This window comes from Peromyscus leucopus, chromosome 8b (genome assembly GCF_004664715.2).
Source record: "Peromyscus leucopus breed LL Stock chromosome 8b, UCI_PerLeu_2.1, whole genome shotgun sequence".
NCBI lineage: Eukaryota > Metazoa > Chordata > Mammalia > Rodentia > Cricetidae > Peromyscus > Peromyscus leucopus.
This window is the reverse complement of record NC_051086.1, coordinates 41375584-41399209: the sequence shown is the minus strand read 5'-3', so window position 1 is coordinate 41399209 and position 23626 is coordinate 41375584. Positions and strand designations below refer to the sequence as shown.

General features: G+C 40.5%; 2 protein-coding genes across 2 annotated transcripts; both read right to left on the bottom strand.

Annotated features, from left to right (window-relative positions):
• Window positions 1-420: 420 nt before the first annotated feature.
• Window positions 421-1341, bottom strand: LOC114683012 (olfactory receptor 2AK2-like). The gene has a single exon (XM_028857177.1). The coding sequence runs from the start codon at window positions 1339-1341 to the stop codon at window positions 421-423; it is 921 nt and encodes a 306-aa protein (XP_028713010.1).
• A 15512-nt stretch (window positions 1342-16853) lies between these two features.
• LOC114682980 (olfactory receptor 2W3-like) lies at window positions 16854-17800 on the bottom strand. Its single transcript, XM_028857132.1, is given in 2 exon segments — window positions 16854-17386; window positions 17389-17800. Coding segments are annotated over 2 exon segments (945 nt in total).
• Window positions 17801-23626: the final 5826 nt, after the last annotated feature.

The following is a 23626-nucleotide window of genomic DNA, read 5'->3' as shown; positions in this document are numbered from 1 at the left end:
TATCTGCACACATACAGCTATACTCAAAAACTGCAGTAAGAGCTTCCAGAGCAAGAGGTAGGTGAGTGCGCAGAGGATGACTGTACCGACGCACACAGTCTGAGAAGCCACAGTGCTTGCATCAGGGTAGAGGGTGATAAAGTTCCACAGAAAGCCAACCCAGGCTGACAGGCAGCCAAAGGTCCTAGAGCTAAGGGCTTTGTAGCCCTTGATCTCCCTCAGAACCAACATTCAGATTCAAACCATCAACTCAATGTGAAACTGAGTGGACAGTTTCATGCTCTTCTTCAGTGAGTTAGACAAGCTTGATGAACTTCCACAGGAAGGTCAATCATGCCATCTTCCCAGGTAGTGTTCAAGACCAGCTTCGAGATCAGTCCACAAGGTGACCCAAAGCCATAGCTTCTGTCCCAGTATCCATCAACCCATCTGTCTCCTCAGGGCCCCCGTGACTTCCTTGTTGCGCAGACTGTAGATAAATGGGTTCAGAACAGGCGTGACAATTGAGTAAAGCACAGCCACCACCTTGTCCCTTGCAGGAGAATGCAGGGAGTGTGGCTGGGTGTAGGTGGAGAGTCCAGTGGCATAGAACAGGCTGGCCACAGTCAGGTGGGAGGAGCAGGTGGACACGGCTCTACTCTGCCCTTTCCCTGAGCGCATCTGGAATACAACAACCAACACCCGAGCATAGGAAGCCAGAATGGCCAGGAAGGGTAGCAGCAGAATGACGAGGCCACTCATGAGGATTGTGTGCTCGTATTGGGATGTGTCTTCACACACCAGTGGCAGGAGAGAGGGAACCTCACAGAAAAAGTGGTTAACAATCCGAGATCCACAGAACGGAAGCTGAAATGCATACAGCGTGTGCACCAAAGCATTGACGGAACTGCTGCTCCAGGCACAGGCCACCATGGAGCAGCAGATCTTCCTGCTCATGAGCACAGGATAGTGCAGGGGCCGGCAGATGGCTATATACCTGTCATAGGACATGAAGCCCAGCAGGAGGGCTTCAGACCCACCCAGGCTCAGAAACACAAAGGCCTGGATCTCACAGCCCAGGAAGGAAATGGTCTTGGTGCCTGACAGGAAGTTAGCTGCCATCTTGGGCACGGTGGTGGAGATGTACATCATGTCAATGATGGAGAGCTGGCTGAGGAGGAAGTACATGGGAGTGTGGAGTCTTTGGTCCAACCTGATGAGGTGGACCAGTGTGGTGTTGCCTATGAGAGCTACTGCAAAGAGGATGGCAATGACTGTGAAGAGGAGAGTGTCCATCTGGCCATACTGGAAAAGACCAACCAAGATGAAGTCTGTCCTCCAGCTGTGATTTCCTATCTCCATAGCTGAGACTGAACCACTAAAACAGATACAATCTGCATGTACTGGTAAGGACTCCTGTTGGGAAGAAATCCAACGACAATCATGGGATAAATTATTCTGGAGTAGCTCTAGGGTAATCTCTCTTCTCCCCTGTGTTTCAGGCTATTGGAGGGAAAAGTCTTTTTTAGTTATTTTTAATGTTTTTAACTTTGCTTAACCTGCAAATTTACATATTAGTTGCAATCATACATATTAGTGTAAGACTTTGCTGTTTCAATGCATGCCTGTAGACACACTCATTTTCAAGAAAGGATTCCTGATTCTCTGTCCTTGTAATTTCTACATGGATGGAGTCTTCAGTCCCCCTCTTGATTCAAGGTTTTTTAAAGTTATAACTGAGGAAATCAGAAAAAACCTTCTGAGATTACAGAATGAAATTCAAATGATCATAAAATAAGCAGTTTCATGATTCTCAGCAAAATTTCTAATCCTCTTTGCAAATTCTTCCTGGTCAGAGACTAGAGCAAGGGTCTCTATCCATGATGGCATTAGCTCACTTGGTTCTATTATCTGTGTGAATAATGGTATTGACAGGAGAGTCTTAGGAAATAGAAACACAGAATTTACACAGGAAATGAATGAAACACTGAGATCATTGTGCAATGTAAAAATTAAGAGAATGTTGTATGGCTGCAAGAAGACTACATAATGCAAGAAAACATCATGTGACACCACATTAAGCATTTTATTATGTTATACATTTCATCTATTGCATAAAGCAAAGAGACTGCTTTAAAGTAACAGAAAAACTGTGCAATATTTTTCAAATTCTCAAAATACGAATTATGAAAGAAAATTAAGCAGAAATTAATAGATCAATGTAGAAAATCGTTGTTACTTTTTATATAAAGACTTCAGTTAACGCATATCTCCCCAGTATTCCCAAGCCAGTAAAATACTAAACTGCCCACAGTTTCATTTTGCTCCTAAATTGCCTTGGGTTTCAGATGTTATCCAGACCCTGGCACCAGTCACTGCCAAAAATCTGGAGTTCTATGCTGATTTCCACTCTGTGTGTGTGTGTGTGTGTGTGTGTGTGTGTGTGTGTGTGTGTGTGTGTGTAAACACCTGGCTCAGGCGAGTAAGGTGCCCCTAAGTTACACCCTTAGTTATTGGTTTTTCAGGGTAGGTGTCACTATGCAGTCAGGCTGCGGACTTCATCGTGTTCAGTCGCCCAGGTGTGTTCTCAACTTTCAGTCCTTTCCTGTACCTCCTGAGTGCTGGGATACTGGGCTACCAAGACCAGCCCTGTTCTGGTTTCTCATCATTAGAGCATTAGTCATTGTCCGCTGAATCCTTGCATGTGTTAAAGTTATTTTTGAGCACTGGGAAACTGGAAAAAATACATTTTCCTTTCTCTTCATTACATTAAGAGCAGAATTTCACATTTGTTCAATGTGCTGGAAGTTACCTAGTCAGGTTCTCCACGTCTACAGACAAAACTCAACTAGCAGCCCTAGTTACTGAATCTCCCCTCAGGTTACTGATAGGGAACTTTAGGTCATCCCAAACACAGTGTGCTGCAGATACGGTAATTTCCCTTTGGAGGACAAAGTGTGCTGAGAGAGCCCGGAGCAGTGGACACACCCGAGCTCCTCACTCCCATTGGATCCCTGGCACAACCACCTCCTTTACTAGATGAGACTCTGTGTCAGGGTCATTTGGAATCAAGGTAAAAGATGTCAGCTGGCCTGATGTTTATCCTGACACACTGAACTCATGCATCAAATTACCATGTTCACCCCAGTAATTAACAAATTAAGCAGAAATTAATAGAGTAATGTAGAAAATGGTTGTTACTTTTTATAGAAAATCTTCGGTTAACCCACACCTCTCACAGTTTTATTTTGCTCCTAAATCACTCTGGGTGTAAGATAATTAATTTTGAAATTAGAAAATATTCTAAATATTCTGAAAAACGGCATATTTTGTGGACAAACTTGTCCTCCCAAAGTGGGAGAACTCCAGTCAGTCCCTTTCTCCTTGTGAGAAAGGTTACATGCTCGAGAATATCAAAGGACAGCACTCATGTACCTTGACATTACAGACAATTTAAAAGTGGAATATGCAGCTAGCCAGGAGTTGCTTCATTCAGGAGTATGGATGTACAAGTAGAACTTTACACAATAATGCCAAGACATACCTTCCCAGCAAGAGCACCACTGCTACAAGGTCTCCTCAACAAGATCGATAACAAATTCATCAGGGAATTCTGCTTTTCTTCAGTAGTTCATTATCTGCAAGGCTCCTTTGTCAGGTGAGGGAGTGTGCTGGGACCAAGCCAGAATTCTGTCCTCCACCAAGCTGAGCTTTTGAACGTGAGGACCGTGGTGACCTTTTCCTCCAGATGACCAAATGTGAAGACTTTCTGTTCTTTCGTAAATTTAAGTCTAACATAATTTTAACTACTGCATAAGCAACTGTATATTAGAGATACGTATCTCCCTTGCCTAGGATTTCTTCTCAAAAATGGAATACTAGATAAGAATGAAAAGTAAACCTGTACAAAAATATATAGAAAGAAAAGACACCCAGAGATAATAGGTAGAAAGTCTCAACTATGCCTCCATGGCTAACTTTTAAACACAATGTTAATAGCCAGTGAATCAAGCTGTTTAATCTGTGTATCAAAGAAGAAACCCTGGCTTCTAAAATCTCTAATTCCAAGCACATTTTGGAAATTGTTAGCCCACTGTGATTTTTTGTAAGAGAGTTGCTTTTTCCCCCAGAAAATAAACCTCACTTCACATTAATGACTTTAGTGGGAAAGAGATACAATTTCTAGCATCAATGGAAGACTTTTAAGGTCTGAAATCCTCTGGCTGCCTGTGGAAGATTGGACCTCCTAGGCATTCTTTCAGAATCCTTCTGGGAAAACCTGGTCTCTTGTCCACAATTAAATAAGCACATCATGCGCAAAAGAGATGCCATTTTATTAGAACTCCTGTTTTCACTGCAGAGTAGAATTTAAGAGCTCAGAACAAATGTCCAAAGCATATTTTCAAGTCACAACTGAAGCTGATAAGTTGAAAAAAGTCTCATTCTGTTATACTGTTAACATGTTTGTCTGCAACAGAGGTATAAGAAATAAGCTGCATTATAGAGACATTAGAAACATCATAACTATGATAGTTCAAGGAGTTATACAACCTAGGATTTGGCTTGTGTCGCATATGCCTGAAGACCGTCTTCAAATGTCAGCATGATCACAGATGTAGGAGAATCATGTTTATGAAAGTCACAGGTGCATTGGATGTTGGAATCAAAAACAGTTCACTGTGCCCTAGCTTGGAGAGGACAATCTTTTCCTGCTGCCATAACAGTCCTGCTAAATCTAAAGGAGTTATAGTTTTTCATTAGAAGAGAAAAAATGAATCTGCTTAATGTTGACTGCATATTGAATTTCGAACTACTTTTCAATAATATGCCACATCATAACAGCATTGTAAAAACTGGATGTTTGAAATAAATTATCCCAAAGTCATTCCCTGTTTGCATAGGTAACATGCTTAATTTTTAATCTATTAATACAAATGTTACCCTTTTACCTGGAGACAATAGTATACTTCTAAGAAAAAGCTTCAGTACAAATATAGTCCTTGATAATATTTACTGGGTTAATTGTAAAAATTTGACCCAATCAATTTTATTTCTCTCTTTACATGTTACACTCAACCATTTTTTAATATTCATACTTTTTCCTATGAAACTTTTTTCATGACAATTTTTAGGTGTGCAATAGTAGATTAAAAAATATTATTATTATTATTATTATTATTCCCGTACATTCCTTATTTCTATTTATTTGTAGATTAATAAGTGAAAAGTGTGCTTCATCAACATTGAAATGAATATTTTGTACACCTTAACAGCCAAGCCTTTTCTTGTATCTTTCTGTGGCTTAAACATTCTTATGTGGAGTGTCATTTATGGTATCTCTTACCTGTTAGGCCTTGATCTTATGGCTTCTTCCACATTCATTGAAGTTTTTACCTTATTAACAAATGATCCCTTGATCTACTACCTTATAATCATAGTGCTACCACCACCATGCTTTTGATGTTTGGATTTATGCAAATTTCACTGTGCAAGTTTAGCCTTAGAAAGTCTTTTCACTCCCTTTGCTTATTTTATACTCTCTTAATTTTACTACTACTTCTTTTCCTTGTGTGTTTAAATTAAAATTCCAAGTTCAGCCAATAACTAAGGTGTATTATTTATCTGTATCATCTGTGTCATCATTTCTGTATCAAGCCATGAATGGTCTCATCCAGGAAAACCGTTAGTTACACACGAAGTTCCCACATGTAGCTGGTTTACAGGGGCAATAAAAATAATTGTAACACCCTGTTTATCTTAAATACCAACTTCATCCATTTTTGTAGATGTATGGTATGTTCTAGTAGGTTATATCACTTTTCCTGGTTATATTTTATTTGCTTGTTATTTTATTGTATGTGTATGGATATTTTGTTTACATGTATTTTCATGTAACATGTACATGTTTGGTGCTTGAAGAGGACAGATACTCTGGATTCTACAGATAGTTATGAACTGCCATGTGGGTGCTGGGAATTGAACCTGGGTCCTCAGGAAGAGCAGCCAGAGCCCTTAACTGCTGAACACTTCCACTTCTACTTTAAACACTCCTGCTAGTTTTATAATCTCATGAAAAAAAATTTTTTTTCAAGAAAGTGATTTTCTGCATAGCCCTGGCTGTCCTGGAACTCAGTCTGTAGACCAGGCTGGCCTCAGATTTAGAGATCCACCTGCCTCTGCCTCCCAAGATTTAATGCTGAGATTAAAGGCGTGCACCACCAGTGCCCAGACATCATGAGAATTAATATAGTGCAAATAAATGTTATTTACAGAAATAAATTTTTCCTGAGGAGGTGAGAACAGAGTACAGAACCACCAGATGATATCACCTCCTGAACTATAATAGTCATCGTAAGAGCTGAGGCTTCTCTTTCTTTTCTAAAAGTTCACAACTATTATTTGCAATACTAAAAGATATTGTAGTTTTATCCAGACATGGTGACATATACCTGTAATCTCAGCACTTGGGAGGTGAGAGTGGGAAGAGTAGAAATTCAGGGCCATTCTCCACTCCATAATGGGTTTGAAGCCTGGGCTACATGAAACCTTGACTCAAAACAAATGAACATATAAGTAAATAGACACCAAACCAAACAAAATAAAATATTTATGGGTTTGGTTATTTTAAGCCAGATATAAATATAATTTGCTGCCTTGCAGCATGGACTGGCATCAGCTAATATACTTCTGGTCAGTTTCTCCATTATGGTGTCAGAAGTTATACATGTGTGTACCTTTAAACAATATTTTTTTAAGTGTATGTGTTTTGCCTGAATGTGTGTCTGCATCACTTTCGTGCTTCACACCTGCAGAAGCCAGAAAAGGACATCAGATCTCCTGAGACTGCCTTTTGTAGATCATTGTGAGCCACTATATGGGTGCTGGGAATCGAACCCAGGTCCTCTGCAAGAGCAGTAAGTGCTCTTTACTCCTGAGATAGATCTTCTTCCTTCTTTTTACATTTGAGACAGAGTCTCATGCATCCTGTGCTGGTCTTGAACTCATTATGTAGCTAATGTTGACCCCCTGCCTCCACCTCTCTGGTGATAGAATGACAGGCATTTGCTACCACACTAGGTCTGGGCATTCTAGGGAAGCACTCTAGTAACTGAACCATGCACCTGGCTTCTGCATATACCTTCATCACAAACATTTGACTACTCTAGGAATATGAGTCCCCTGCTCCATCATTTGCAAATTCCTAATGCAATCTCATTTTTTATAGATGATAAATAGATATATTTTATGTTCAGCCATATGCATTTGTAAATCTCAGGCCCAGATGAACTTTATTGTTCATACCTCCAGAGAGAAATTTGCAAAGTGTTGTGGAATATTAGTTGAAGGTGTGTTGCAATTGTTTATGCTGTGGAGTATTTGCTTAATGATGCAAAGATGTGTTGCATTCTTTTATGCTGCATTTGTTTAGCTCTGTGAAGCTGTGTTATTTTGCCTGTCTAAAACACCTGATTAGTCTAATAAAGAGCTGAATGGCCAATAGCAAGGCAGGAGAGAAAAACAGGTGGGCCTGCCAGGCAGAGAGAATAAATAGGAGGGGAAGAGAAGAGGGAGGAGTGGGAAAAGGAGAAGGACACCAGGGAGCAGCCACCTGCCACCCAGCCAGCCATGGAGTAAGACGGAAAGAAGAGATACAGAATAAAGAAAGGTAAAAGCCCAGAGGCAAAAGGTAGATGGGGTAATTTAAGTTTGCAAAGCTGGCTAGAAACAAGCCAAGGTAAGGCTAGGCATTTATAAGTAAGAATAAGTCTCCATGTATTTATTTGGGAGCTGAGTGGTGGGCCCCCAAAGAGCAGAGAGTAAAAAAAAAATCAATTACACAAAGCATGTGGAAAAGTTTCATTATGAGTGTTTCTCACCAAATGCTGAAAGGACAGGGATAGTAGCAAAAGAGAAATAAACACCATAAACAAAAAACAGACGTTTTCACTCTCAGTAAAGAATACAATCTACCCCATGCTATGATTCTGCATCTCCCCACACTTCAGCTAGTGACCAGTTCCTACAGTAGAAAAGAAAAGGAAGCAGCCGAGAGAGCCAGGCACAATCTCCATGAATGCAAATGCTCACTCACATCTCTTATGTCATTTTCTTTATACCTTAAGTGTTGTATGGGTATATACTGCATATTGAGCACATTCATAGGCCAGGACTCTCCCTTTTCTCTCTCCTTCCTAAGTAACACCTGTCCTTTTACCTTTGACCTGTAGCATCCATTGCATCCACTCAAGCAGAAGGAACGGTTCTGGAAAACTGTGATGCACGTTACTGAATTTATTTTTCTTTTGTCTGTACTCGGAGATTGTAGATGTAACCAACCGTCTTATTAAATAAGAAACACAGAACCAGTGTAAAAGAGAAAGCCAAGAGGTCAGAGCTCAGAGCTAAAATCTCACCCTTCCTCCTGCAGTGTTCCTAGCTCTCCGAAAGAGACCTACTTCCTGTGTGTATGTCTTTAAATAGTCTTTCTGTTCTGCCTTCTCATTGGTTGTAAACCCAAACACGTGACTGCCTCATCACTGCCTGTAAGTACAGCCCTCCAGGTCTTAAAGGCGTATGTGTCCAATGCTGGCTGTATCCCTGAACACACAGAGATCTACCTAGCTCTGTCTACCAAGCGCTGGGATTAAAGGCATGCGCCACTACCACCATGCTCTGTCTATGGCTCTAATAGCTCTGACCCCCGGGCAACTTTATTTATTAACATACAATTAAAATCACATTTCAGTACAAATAAAATACCACCATAGGGTGGTCTTATGTAATGTCACTGCTACAGTGAGTTTGAGGCCATCCTGGGCTACCAAGTGAGTTCCAGGAAAAGGCGCAAAGCTACACAGAGAAACCCTGTCTCGAAAAACCCCCCAAAAAAAAAACATAAAAAAACACAAAAAAACCATATCTAATATGACTACAAGTTCTATTGTAATGTCTAACTACTAACTATAATTTCTTTATATCCTAATAGTTGGTAATAATAACATTCAAGGATCAGAAAATTGCATTACATTGTTAAATGAATGGTATAAATACAATTAGAAATATACATATAGCATTTTCTAACAATATCAATTTCAAATTTGTATACAATATAAAACAAACCAATCCAATGTAAAGTATTTAAAAATAGTAATTGTCTTTTTCTTTTCTTTATCTTTTTTAAACAAGAACCTTAAATCTAATCTCCTTTGCTTAGCCCTTTTCCTAACCCTTGACAACAACTTGTAACCAACCCCCCTAAACAATGAAAATTATCCCAGACCCAAAACCCATTAAAAAGACCAAAAAAACCACCTGCCCCACACCACCTCTTTGGGAATGTGGGCGTCGTATTCTTAAAATTGCTTCCTGCTGGGTATGGGTGAAGTTATCTTTATCCTGAAAGAAAAAAATTAGGTTAATTGTCAAATTCTAGGAAAGGTAACTATATCCTTCATTATCCAGTCTGTGTATAATGCCAAAGTTTAGGGTTTATCTCAAGTCCTTATTTAAGTAGTCGTTGAGACTGGATCATCTCAGATAGTCATCTCAAAATTGCCCTGAGCACCTTGTAGTTCAAAGTTGATCTGTAGATGATGTTTGTCAGCTTAGTGATATTATTATTGTCCACGTGGAACTGTTGTTGTTGTGGGGCCCCATCTTCTTTCTGGAGACTTCAGTTGATGTTAGGCCTGGCCATGATTTCCTGCAGAAAACTGATAAGAGACTATATGCAACTAATTGAAGCCTTTTTTTCTAGAATTAGTTAGTACTCTGTATGACCATTCATATCTTGACAAAGTTTAAAATGTAAATATATCTATATATATATTAATCTTGTAAATTTTGATATAAAATTCATACTTTAAGAAAAGTTTAAAGAATCAGAATAGAATCAAAGAATTGAGATTAGTAATAGAATAGTCCCTTAATTAATTTGACTTTTGTCCTGTCCCATAGCAGAAGATGGCTCTTTTATTCTGGCATGATACAGGGAGTTTACATTTTCCTTTTAACAACATGCTTGAGTTTAAAGAAGGAGAGAGCCATTCTCCAACTCCAAAGTCAGCTTTAAATTTTAATTGAATTGGGACTATTAGAAGACCAATAGTGTTAAATCTTTAGAGAAGAGCAGAAACAAACATTTAGGAAGACATAAAATTTTTTAGATAATATATATCCATACGCTGTTACTGTTTCCTGGGATAGATGATTTGTCCCTTTTCTTGTTGTCTCATTTGTCCAGTGTTCTTCAGATTCCTTAACCTTCATTCTCCTAAAAGACAAAAACAAAAACCTTTCCCCAAGACTAATTTTGGGGATGTTCCTTTTTGGCAAGTTATTATCTGATTAAATGAAAAGGCATGTGTTACTGGTACAAGTAAGTTTAAATTGGATGTTCATGCTGGTTGATGAACTATCACCTCCTCTAATTAAGAGGTCTTTCTTGTTCAAATTGAACCTTTATAAATTTTTATCTTCTCCTGTAGAAATAAAAGCAAAACCTCATCCCCAACGTAATACATACCCTGGTTTCCATTCTGAGGTCAGCACATCCTTAAACTATATAGGCTGATGTAATTCTGTAGTTTTTTTCTATTATCCAATGTCTCTCTGCAGCTGTTGTTCCTTTCTCATTGGCATTGAGAAAATTCAAAGTTAATAGAGCATTATGCAGTCTATTTCTGGGGGTTTTTGTTACTCCTTTCTGTTTATTTAGCATATCCTTTAGAGTTCTGTTTGATCTTTCTATAACTGCTTGACCTGTAGGATTATGTGGTATACCTGTAATATGCTTTATATTATAATAAGCAAAAAACTGTTTCATTTTAACAGAGACATATGATGGAGCATTGTCAGTTTTGATTTGTGCCGGTATACCCATGATGGCCATAACTCTAGCAAATGAGTGATTACAGAATCAGCTTTTTCAGAACTCAAAGCAGTTGCCCATTGAAATCCTGAATAAGTATCGATGGTGTGGTGTACATATTTCAATTTTCCAAATTCTGCAAAGTGAAACACATCCATCTGCCAGATTTCATTCCTCTGAGTACCCTTTGGGTTACATCCTGCTGGTAATGGCGTTTGATTGTAGAAGGAACAAGTAAGACATTTCTTTACTATTTCTTTGGCTTGTTGCCAGGTTATGGAAAAATCCTTTTTTAAACCTTTACTATTGACATGATGTTTTTTATGAAATTCTGAGGTCTCCAGCACATTTCCTATCAATAATTTATCAATCTCATCATTGCCTTGTGCTAGAGGGCCTGGCAGACCAGTAAGGGATCGAATGTGAGTTATATATAAAGGATGACTCCTTTTCCTGATTGTATCTTGCAATTGAATAAATAGTGAAGTTAATTCTGAAGCATCAGGGATAAATTCTGCAGTCTCCATATGTAATACCACCCTTTCAGCATACTGAGAGTCAGTTACTATGTTGAGAGGTTCTGAAAAATCCATTAATACCAACAGAATAGCATACAATTCTGATTTTTGAACTGAATTATAAGGACTTTGCAACACTTTACTTAAATTTTCTGATTTGTAACCTGCCTTTCCTTGTTTGTTGGCATCTGTATAAAATGTATGAACTCCAGATATGGGTTTTTGCTGTATAATTCGAGTCATGATCCAATCAGCTCTCTTTATAAGATCAATTCTATCACTTTCGGGATATTTGCTGTTAATTTCTCCAAAAAAATTACTGCAAGCTCTTTGCCAAGGTTCACTTTCTGTGTATAATTTTTCAATGTCCTCCTTAGTTAAAGGTATGACAATTTCTGCTGGGTCTATTCCTGCTAATTGACGAAGTCTCAATTTTCCTTTCCAAATCAAGTCAGAGATTTTTTCCACGTAAGTTTTTAATTTTTTATTTGGTAAAAATATCCATTCCAATATAATATCTTCCCTCTGCATTAATATTCCAGTAGGAGAATGTCTAGAAGGTAAAATAACCAAAATGCAATCCAGCTTTGGATCAATACAATCCATGTGCCCTTCATGTACTTTCTTTTCTACCAAGGCCAATTCTTTCTCAGCTTCAGGTGATAATTCTCTTGGACTATTTAAGTCCTTGTCACCTCCTAAGGTTTTGAACAAATTAGTCAGTTCATCATTTTTTACTCCAACAATAATTCGTAGATGAGAAATATCTCCAAATAATCTTTGAAAGTCATTAAGAGTCTGTAGTCTATTTCTCCTAATTTGCACCTTTTGGGGTCTAATTTTTTGTAGCTCTATTTTATATCCTAAATAATTAATAGAATCTCCTCTTTGTATCTTTTTAGGAGCAATTTGTAATCCCCAGCAAGGCAACATTTTCTTTACTTCTTCAAACATTCTTTCTAAAGTATCTACATTTGAGTCAGCTAGTAAAATATCCATATAATGATAAATTATAGATTTAGGAAAATTTTTATGTATCATTTCCAATGGCTGTTGTACAAAATATTGGCACAGAGTTGGGCTATTCAATATTCCCTGTGGGAGGACCCTCCATTGAAATCTTTTAACCAGTTGAGAATTATTATAAGTAGGCACTGTGAAAGCAAATCTTTCTCTTTTTCTTGTAAGGGTATTGAAAAGAAACAGTCTTTTAAATCAATAACAATGAGAGGCCATCCTTTTGGTAACAGAGTAGGCAAAGGAGAGGATTGGAGAGAGCCCATTGGCTGAATTACTTTGTTAATTGCTCTAAGGTCTGTTACCATTCTCCATTTACCAGATTTCTTTTTAATAACAAATACAGGAGAATTCCAAGGGCTGGTTGATTCTTCAATATGCTGAGCATTTAACTGTTCTTCTATCAGCTCTTCTAAAGCCTGGAGTTTCTCTGTTGTTAAGGGCCATTGCTGAACCCATACAGGCTTGTCTGTTAACCATTTTAAAGGTAGAGCTGTTGGTGTCTTTGGAAGATCATCAGTTGTTGTGCCCTGTTCTTGTATAATATGGATGGCTGGTGACCACTCATTAGAACAATATCTTCTAATATTTCTCTCAATAACATGTATTAGTTTATGATTTGTTTCTGAGATTGGAGGGATGTTAATCTGAGTATTCCATTGTTGCAACAAGTCTCGACCCCACAGGTTCATAGCTATGTTAGCCACATATGGTTTTAAGTTTCCTCTCTGTCCTTCTGGACCTATACATTCCAGCCATCTTGCACTCTGTTTCACCTGAGATAATGTCTCAATTCCTAACCGGTTGAGAATTACCGGTTGAACATTTACCTCCTGAAGAGGCCAAGTTGGATGCCAAAATTCTGGTGCAATTATGGTAACGTCTGCACCTGTGCCTACCAGACCCCACAACAAAACACCATTTATTTTTATCGTTAATTTTGGTCTCTGTTCATTAATAGAAGTTTGCCAAAAAATTTTCTTTATGTTTTCTCCTGAATTTTCTATTCTTTCTGTTTCATCATCCTGACCAGCATGATTTATTCCAATAGTCATTTGGTTATTTAATCGCTCTGAGCAGGGGTTTCCTCTACGGCTGCAGGAAATGTTTGAACTGGATTTGCTATGGGGGCCTGCATGAGGCCCCTCTGGGAGTTTCCTGAAGACTGAGGCAAAGGATTACCCTGTCTGTCCTTTGTTGATCTACATTCGTTGGTCCAGTGTTTTCCCTTACCACACCTTCTGCATACTCCAGAAGCAAGGGGCATTCTGTTGCCATTGTTCCTTGAAGAAACATTGTTTCTAGGAATGACCAGTTTACAGTCCCTTTTCAAATGTCCTTGCTTTCCACATCCAAAACATCTAACATTCCTCAAACCTTTTGAAATTGCTTCTCCTACCCACATATCATCATGCTCATGAGCCTCAACATTAACTGTATCTCTAATCCAATCTTCCATAGGTGCAGATCTTGCCTTTAACTGCCTGATTATTCTTTTGCATGCTGCATTCACATTCTCGAAGGCCAAAGATTCAATTATTATCTTGCTAGCTTCTGAATCCGAGACCATTCTCTTTACTGCTGAAGCCAGTCTTTGTAAAAAATCTGTGAAAGATTCTTTTGGGCCTTGCATAACCTTTGTAAATGACTCTTTTTTTTTCCTGGTTCCTCAACTCTGTCCCATGCATTCAAGGCTGCCGTTTGACATAAAATTAGGGTTTGGACATTATATAAACATTGTGTTTGTACTGAAGCATATTAGCCTTCTCCAATAAACTGATCCTGGCAAACTTGTATTCCTTTATCTCTCCATTGTTTTTCTATGTTTTTAGCTTCATCCTTGAACCAAGTTAAAAATTGAAGCCTCTGGCTGGGTTCAAGAACAGCTTGTGCCAGCTCCTGCCAGTCCTGTGGTACAATCCTATTATATGTTGACCAAGAGTTTAACATTTGCTTTTCATATGGGGAATGCATGCCATTAGATACTATTGCCTCCTTAAACCTTTTTAAATCCAACAATTCAATTGGAGCCCAAATATTTTGTGTAGTCATTTGATCAGGCAACTGCTGTATGGTTACAGGATAAACTAAGGGTGACTGTGTGAAAACAGGCTTTCTTGAAACAACTTCACTGTTAATTTCTTCTGTCTGAATTTCTACAGGTTTAACAAGTTTTTTTTTAAAGCTGTCATCCTGGCACTTAAATCGACTATCTTTTTAAATAGTAAAATGAGGATAAGCATAGTGATAAACTGCATAAATCCAACAATACTAATCTTCTCATATAGTTGTTCCATTGTCAGACTGCATAAAATTTCAAACAAAATCCAATTTTCTTCCAATGTACACATAAAACCCATTTTTTTTAATGTGGAAAAAATTCTCTTTTAAATAGTTCCCTTTAAAATATCTGATATGTTATGACTTACCAAATCTGCGTAGAACAGTAGAAGTCCGAGGAAATTTCAAAACAGCCACCTAGTGTCCGAGGTGTGAATTGAGAGAGAGAGAGAGAGAAAGAGAGAGAGAGAGAGAGAGAGAGAGAGAGAGAGAGAGAGAGAGAGAGAGAGAGAGCAAGAAAGCGTAGCCGGCTAAAGCTTAAATCCAGCCACGTGTTCCCTCTTGAGTCGAGTCAAGGCTTGACTCTGGCTTCCTTAAGCTCTGACCACGTGCCTTGGCTTTACAGGCAGGGGCCCTGTTTGGCAGGGCAGGTCTGAGTTGTTTGTAGCACGAGCTTTAAGCAAGCAGCTCACGGTTAGTCTGGCCTGAGGCCAAGCAGACCTGGGCCCAGGCTAGGGAGCCAACCGCCCTTGCGGGAAACGGGACCTGCCGCCAAGCCTAATGGTTTTTAATGGATTCTTGTCACGATGGGCGCCAGATGTAGATGTAATCAACCATCTTATTAAATAAGAAACACAGAACCAATGTAAAAGAGAAAGCCAAGAGGTCAGAGCTCAGAGCTAAAAATCTCATCCTTCCTCCTGCGGTGGTCCTAGCTCTCTGAAAGGGACCTCTTTCCTGTGTGTATGTCTTTAAATAGTCTTTCTGTTCTGCCTTCTCATTGGTTGTAAACCCAAACACATAACTGCCTCGTCACTGCCTGTAAGTACAGCCCTCTAGGTCTTAAAGGCATATGTCTCCAATGCTGGCTGTATCCCTGAACACACAGAGATCTACCTAGCACTTCTACCAAGTGCTGGGATTAAAGGCTTGCACCACCACTGCCATGCTCTTTGTATGGCTCTAATAGCTCTGACCCCTGGGCAACTTTATTTATTAACATACAATTAAAATCACATTTCAGTACAAATAGAATACCACCATAGGAGATCCTACTCACTAGCCCTGCACACGGGACCCTCCTGACTGGCAATTGCTCTCTCTCATGGTGCTCCTATTTTTCCTATCTTTTAAAGCATCCAATCTCACTCTGACAGGAAGAAACCTGAACTTCCCTAGTGCAGGAGAGATGTCTAGGATCTTTTTTTTAATCACACAGATAAAATGCCACCTCAAAGCTGTCCCCCGATGTCCCTGTCACGCCTCCCGTATCTCGTGCTTATCCCCTTCACTGTGCATGTCTCTTTGTTTGCCATGTATCGTTGAATGGCAGCCTTATCCTTGACACTCATAGTCATCACCACACACAAGCAGCAGGTCCATTTCACAGATTCAGTAACTACAGGTTTGACTGGATGTTTGATTCTGCATGGGAAGCACTTCCCAGAATAGAAAGGTCCCTCCATGGGCTGGTGAGATGGCTTGGCAAGTAAAGTGCTTGGGGCCATTTGTGATGACCTAAGTTCAGTCACCAGGACCCACCTGGTTGAAGGAAAGAGCCAGCTCCCACTCAAGTTGTCTTCTGACCTCCACACATGAGCCATGGCATGTACCTCCCCAATAAATAAATAGTTAACTATAATTAAAAAGAAATAAAGCTCCTTCCATAATGCCATTGGATGTGGAAGTGGTTATGAAAGTATCATAGACACATCATGATGAGGAAAGGTCTTGTGGTAGAGCACAATAAAGGTGAGGGAAGGTTCTTGTCCATGTTGAAAGTCTCTTGCCAGGATTTATGCATCTCAGAATGAGATATGGTGGGAAGTGAAGACGAAATCCTCAGAAAGTCTATGTTAAGGAAATTCCCTTTCTCTGAGTCGGTTGCTCACTTTCCCTCCCAGACTGACTTAAGAGCATGGCATGGGTCCTCATTCCTAGCCCTCCTCAGAGGTACACGTTGGCATTTGAGCGTCAGGGCTGATCAGCAGACCTGGCATCGACACATACTGTTTTAGAGTATTAGAACTCACAGACTCCTTCACAGTTCTCATGTTGGAAAAAAAAATGGGCCAAAAGCCTGTAGTGAATTCTGCTTCAATTCAGACAGATGCAAGTGGTATTGAAGATGGTTAAAGGTCCCAAACTTTGTAAGGTTTTAACATCTTGGGGGTTTCCAAGTTCTTCGATTATAATTTTTCCTTTAGACTTACATTCCCCCAAATCAGCCTCCTGAGCGCCCCCTTCACCTCCTTGTTCCTGAGCGTGTAGATCAGAGGGTTGAGGAGAGGGGTGACCATGTTGTAGAAGAGGGTGAGGAACTTGCCCTGGTCTTTCGAGGAACTGGTTCCTGGCTGCATGTACATGTAGATGATATTTCCATAGAAAAGTGAGACCACGGTGAGGTGCGATCCACAGGTGTTGAAGACCTTGTGCCTTCCTGAGGATGACTGCATACTTAACACGGCCCTCACGATGTAGACATAAGAAACCAAGATGAACACCAGAGGGGACAACACAATGCCTATTGCCAGGATGAAGGCAATGCCTTCGATGACAGCCGTGTTGACGCAGGCCATCCTGATGAGGGCGGGCATTTCACAGAGGAAGTGGTCCACTCTTTGGTACCCACAGCGAGGTAACCACAGGGTCATTGGGGACATAATCAAAGAGTTGGCCACACCACAGCCCCAAGCAAGAGACACTAAAATCAGGCAGAGTTGGGGCTCATGATGACCATGTAGTGCAGGGGCTTGCAGACGGCCACAAAGCGGTCATAGGCCATGACAGCTAGCAGCAAGCACTCCACACCCCCCAGGCCCAGGAACAGGACCAGCTGCAGAGCACAGCCCACATAGCTGATGGTCTTGTCCTGCCCACTGAGGTTGTACAGCAGCTGTGGGATGGAGCTGCTGGTGAAGCTGAGGTCCAGGAAGGACAGGTGTGTGAGGAAGAAGTACATGGGGGTGTGCAGGTGCGGGTCCAGCCTGGACACCAGGATGATGGTGCTGTTGCCCAGCAGGGTCAGGAGGTAGGCAGGCAGGATGACTGCGAAGAGGACCCTCTCCAGCTGGGGCCGGTCAGAGAAGCCTACAAGGATGAAATGGCTGAAGGTGCTGTCATTGGCTGTGCCCATCTCTACTGCACCTGAGGAAGATGGGAATAGATAGATAGATTATATATATTATATATATTTTTTTTTATATATATTATAATAGATAGATGATAGATAGATCAATGATAGATAGATGATAGATGGATAGATAGATGATAGTAGATAGATAGATGATAGATAGATAGATAGATAAATTCAGTATTACTAATGATACTTAGAACTTCTATGAAAACTTTCCATCCATGCATAGTTTACTGGGTTACTTATAATAGTGGATAAAATACTTATAATGATCATCAAAAGTCCTGTCAGAACACAACAGAAAACCTGAAAATAATTTTTTTTGAGACAGCGTTTCTTTGTGTAGCTTTGGCTGTCCTGGAACTCTCTCTGTAGATCAGGCTAACCTCATACTCACAGAGATCTGCCTATCTCTGTCTCCCAAGTACTGAGATTAAAACTGTGTGCCACCACTGCCCGGCACTTTACATGAACAAAATTTTTGGTCAAAATTAAAAATAAAAACATTTTAAAGATCAAGAGAACAGACTAAATTGGCAAACAATATACTTGGTCCATCTCCTGAAATAAAGATTGTGCATACATTTTTGAGACAGAGTCTCATTCCATAGCCCAAGTTGTTCAGGGATACAGTTTGTAGACGAGGTTGGCTTCAAACTCATGGCAAATACCTGTTCCAGCCATATCTTTTGAATATGAAAATACATTTCAAACTTTGAGGAAATAATTTTACTTTTAATTCTTTGGAACAAGGCATTGCTATTGTAATGGTTAGAGAAGCTCCATTTTATGCCAGGCATCCATCCTGGTACCCACCAGCCATTTGTCTCTGACTCCCATCCCTGGAAGATAAATTCCCAGTAACCCTGACTCGGTGAACCCCACCCAACTGTGGTATGACTAACTGCCTTTTTGGCTTCTGTAACTTGCTTAGACAGATACCCAAAGATTGTTTAGGGTCACGTACCTTGGTAGAACAAACCAGTTTTTGCTTGCTTGTGTAGATACTGGAGGTCTTGAAGTTTTTCCTGTTTAAAAATCCTTCCCTCACTCTACTTCTCACGGCAATCTCAAATTTGGCTCAGAGATAATTTAGCCTGCTAGCAGCTAATCAATACATCTTTTAGTTACAACTGGATTGAGTCTATGTTCTTTTTCCAGGGGTCATAAACTCCATAACATTATCTAGCCTAGTTTGGCCTAAAAGTCATGATTCCCGCTTCAGCCTCCCGAGCACTGGGATTGTAAGCATGTATCACTCCAGCTAGTTTCAAGAGCACTTAAAAACAGAAAAAAGAAAATCCTACATATTTCTTGAAACTCCTACATCCCCTGAACTAGGCTCCATGGAAACAAGCTAAAACTGGTTTGCTCTGTCTCATTCTGGAAAGAAACTGAACCATTTGTCCTGGGTCCACATTTACTTGTAGGTGAAACTGGCTCAAAATGATTGGCAACTTTGGACAGTTTTGGAAGTTTTGGAAAGATTAGCTTCTGCCTTGTCTTCCCTTAGACTCAAGAAAGCACACATTAGAGTCTCTGTATCTCCATAATCTTTAAAATAATTTTTTCTTTATTTTTAATTTATATATTTTGGGTGTTTTTTTTTTCATGCATGTATATCTATGCACTGTGTGGGTACAGTGCCCTATGAGGCCAAAGAAGGCGTCAAATCCCCTGGGACTGGAGTTACAGACAGTTGTGGGCTACTATGTGAAAACTGGGAATTGAGCCCAGATCCTCTGGAAGAGCAGCCAGTGCTTGTAACCACTGAATTGTCTCTCTGGCACCACCATCCCCTTCTGAGACATAGTCTCATGTCCCCAAGTCTGGCTTCCCCTTGTTATGTAGTCCAGCATGACCTTGAACTTCCGATCCTCTTGCCTCCATCTCCTGAGAGTTGGGATTACAGGCATGAGCCACCATGTCCATTTTATCAGCGATCTGTAATCCACACCAAATTACAGAACTCCTCTACCTGTTCGATTCCACCTCAGGTTGTATGGATCTTCAGCCACCCTCCACACTTGGTCTTTGATGAATTTGCTTCTAATGTTTTATCCCATACCTGAGGTTTTGCTTGTGGTAATGCAATGTCTTGTGAACCTGTCTTTTCTCAAATTAGATCATGGTTAGGATCATCCCCTGGTCTTAATGACTGGCACTTGATGTGTGTTCAAGAGGAAACCTTCATTCTGTATTAATTAAGATGATTTTAATTAACTAATTATCAAGATGATGACTAGCCCCTAAAGGACCTCCTGTATTTAATTAAAAAACATTTTAATCCTTCTTGGAGGAATCACAGATTTGAATGAAATCTGTTTATTCCGTAAATATGTCAGCCCAGATCTTCCCACCAGAGTTCCCTCCTCCAGCCTTGGAGCAGAGCCATGACTACCGACATCAGCAACTGTCTGCCCCCTGTGAGAAGCTGTGCATGCCAGCTGAACTGGAGAACCTTGTAATTGTCTCCACCTGAGGAAGAGTACGGAAACTTGGTACAAGTTAGGTAAAATATTGGTATGTAAACTAATGGCAGTCTTTGAGTATAAAGCAAGCATTCGGCCGTATACCCTTCTGTTTCTCTGTGTGGTAGTGGGATGGAGTGAGCTCTTGGCAAAAGAGGGAGAAATGCCCTTTTATGCTTCATTTCTTTCTTACTGCTGCCAGGTCATCCTCCCCCCCATATGGGAACTTGGCTTTCTCCTGCTTTCCATTTCAGAAACAATCCTTACCCATCACCCACTCTTTCCTAGGTAGTAGTCAACGTAACTCCAGTCAACAAAACACACTGACCTCTCACGGAGCTTAAGGAGCTGAACTGATTTTTCCCAATTAACTAAGGAGTCGATGTTCTCTGAAATGTAAAACTTAATCTAATCCAAGGTTTTAGATAAACTTCATATGACTAATATTAAACAAAAAGGCCTAAAAAAACAAAAAATTGTCCTGTTTATAGAGAAGCCAGCCATAGTGGATGACAGTGTCCTGTGTCACCAGTGTCCCTGTAGACTCAGTCTGTTCCCAGTGTGTGTGTGTGTGTGTGTGTGTGTGTGTGTGTGTGTGTGTGTGTGTGTAAGGCATGGAGAAAGAATGAAAGGACTCTCTGCAACTCCATTTCCCAGCATCCTTTGAGACATGATAATCAACCTTGTAGGTTTCCTCTGAGACAAACAGCATGGCTGACTGTGGGTACTCCCTCCCTTTACAAATGCCTTGCTCAGTGGTGGATAACACCCTTGGGACTTAGACAGAGGGTGCTTCCTCTGTCTAGACCAGTGGTTCTCACCCTTCCCAATGCTGCAACCCTTTAATACACTTCATGTTGTGGTGACCCCCAGCCATAGAATTACTTTATTTCTACTTCATAATGGCAATGTTGCTACTGTTATTAATTATAATGTAAATATCTGGTACACAGGATATCTATCTTATGACTCCCTAAGGGGTCACTACCCTCAGGTTCTAGACCAATACCACTGGTCTAGACTAAGCAGGAGAACCCCTCCAATAAGGAAAAAAAAATCCTGATTTTCAACCTAAGAAGACCAGCCTGAAAGAGACATGCTATCCCAGAAGACACAATAAGAAAGTGGGAAGAATGACCTTTGCTCCCTTGCCATCATGAGATAAGCACTGGCCGACCCAGGAGCATCACCTCGGGTCCAGCTGCCTGCAGACACTCACTATGAAGCCTGCTTTTTCTTTCTTCTCTTTCTAGCTTCTTTTCCTAAACATCATCAAAATCTTAAACCTGACTGTCATTCTCTCTCCCCCCCTCTCCCCCCTCTGAAAGCATACCTTCCTCCCCCATATAGATGCTCTAGATTTCAATTGAGGAGCCTGTCTGCTTTTTTAGACAGCTAATTCAGAAAGCCTGAGTCTCTCTCTTCCTTTTATCTATCTCCTTCCTCTGGGCAGTTACCTAGCTCTCCAGCTTGTTGTTTTATCTTGTTGTTTTATCTCCCAAACTCTGATAAAATGGTCCTCAAGTTTCCTTGACTTATTTTTCAAATTTCTCTATAAGATCAAAAACCTGCAAAAGAGCTCTGGAGTCTCCCGGGACATCCATACACATCCATCCTCTCTACTCAAATATATGCACTGTCTCTAAGTTTGGTTATCATTTTATCCCATATAACCTTTGAGTAGAAGAAAAAGATGGACTTACTACTCCTTTCTTTCTTTGGTCTTAAGGACACACATGACAGATGAACAATAGATAGTTCCAACACATCTAATTTGGAACAAAGGTAATTGGTTCCAGACACTGTGTTCACCTGTTTATTTGGACTAAATTGTGAGGATCACAATGTTCTTTGTATACACGAAATCAGGCTGTGTTTCACTTCTGTTTTTGGAAGCAGCTTAGTGGCAGCTACAGAAATGGGCACCTGCAGAGGTCAGGGTGGCCCAGTGGTCTAAGATGCTGTGTTCAGTAAATTCGGTCAGGGGTACCTGACTGCCCCCATTGCAAACAAGCACTGTTGATTTTGCATTTAGTACCCACCACTCAGCCACGACTACTGAGTCACAGTCTTTTTGTTGTGATTACCATGGATGTCTGGGTGGTTTTCTGTTACCTGCCTGTCTGTACTGGTCTTTTTCCTTATTTTTCATCATCCTTGGAATGTCTTTGTTTATCTCCCTATCCCCAAGTGTTAGGTTTTTTTTCCCTAATTTGATTCAAATATTTTCTGTGTATTTAACTCATTGTTTTCAGAGTATCCTTCATGAGTCCTTGATAACAAATATATTTTACGCATCTATTTAGTATAGATGGATGTACAAGTTCTTGTCTATCACTTTACTTAACACATAATTTAAAATCTACTTCTTCTGGGGTATGTTTTTTGGCTGACTAGTTCAAATAAATCTAAGTCTGACTGTATATGGTTTTATTACCTAGCCTTTGAATTGGTTAATTAGCATATATTCACCTGTGAGTATGACCCGGCATCAGGTGTTACTGTCAAATCCAGTAAGAGGGGCTGGGGATTTAGCTCAGTGTAGGGCTAGGCAAGCACAAAGCCCTGGGTTCAGTCTTCAGCTCTGAAAACAGAATTCTGTAAGGGCAGAAACAATGTTTGCCTCTGCTTTGTATCATGGGCTCATCCTCAAAGACCAGAAGGAGGCTGTTCATTCAGCATCGTGATGTACAAACAAAGGAGAGAAATTAAGTTTCAGAGGAAATTCTGAGTAGAGCCCCAACCCTACTCACTGTTTTCGGCAGCATGTTGCCAAGTAGACTGAAGTGTCTGAACAGGAGAGGAGACTGTCACCTCAGCAAGCCGCTTGCTCTGGGCGTTCTGCCTGATGCCCTCTTGCTCTTCCGTCCAGCCTGAAGCTGATGGACTGTGAGTGGTTCTCTTCAATGTCATAACACAGGAAGACACTCAAGGGAGAAGGGAGGAGATCCCTAGAGTTCGCTTCTCCCTGTTTATATCTGGGGATCTACAACCTTCCTGCAAAGGGTTGTGAGGAGAAAATGCCAGAACCATGGTCTCCCCAGTGAGATGGAGGAGACAGTGCAGAGGTGGGGTGGGGGTTCAAATCCCCCATGGATCATTTGTGTGCCCTTTGGGAGGCGCAGAGGCAGAAGCCAATTAGTCTCCTCTCTTCTTTGTATGGCCGTGTCTCTCTCCCTGCCTGTGGCAGAGCATGAGGAAGGCAGAGTTCTTCCTTCTTGATAGGAAATGAACTTATGAGCTCCTTACTCAAAGACACAAGATTGTTGGTGATTCCTGCAAATACAGAATCCTCTTTTCTAAGCAGCATTTTGTCATCTCCAGTCACTGAAAGGTCACCATCCCACACTGGAGC

Bases quoted from the DNA above. Each gene is read 5' to 3' on its own strand.
- LOC114683012 (XM_028857177.1), bottom strand. From the start codon at position 1,341: ATGGAGATAGGAAATCACAGCTGGAGGACAGACTTCATCTTGGTTGGT.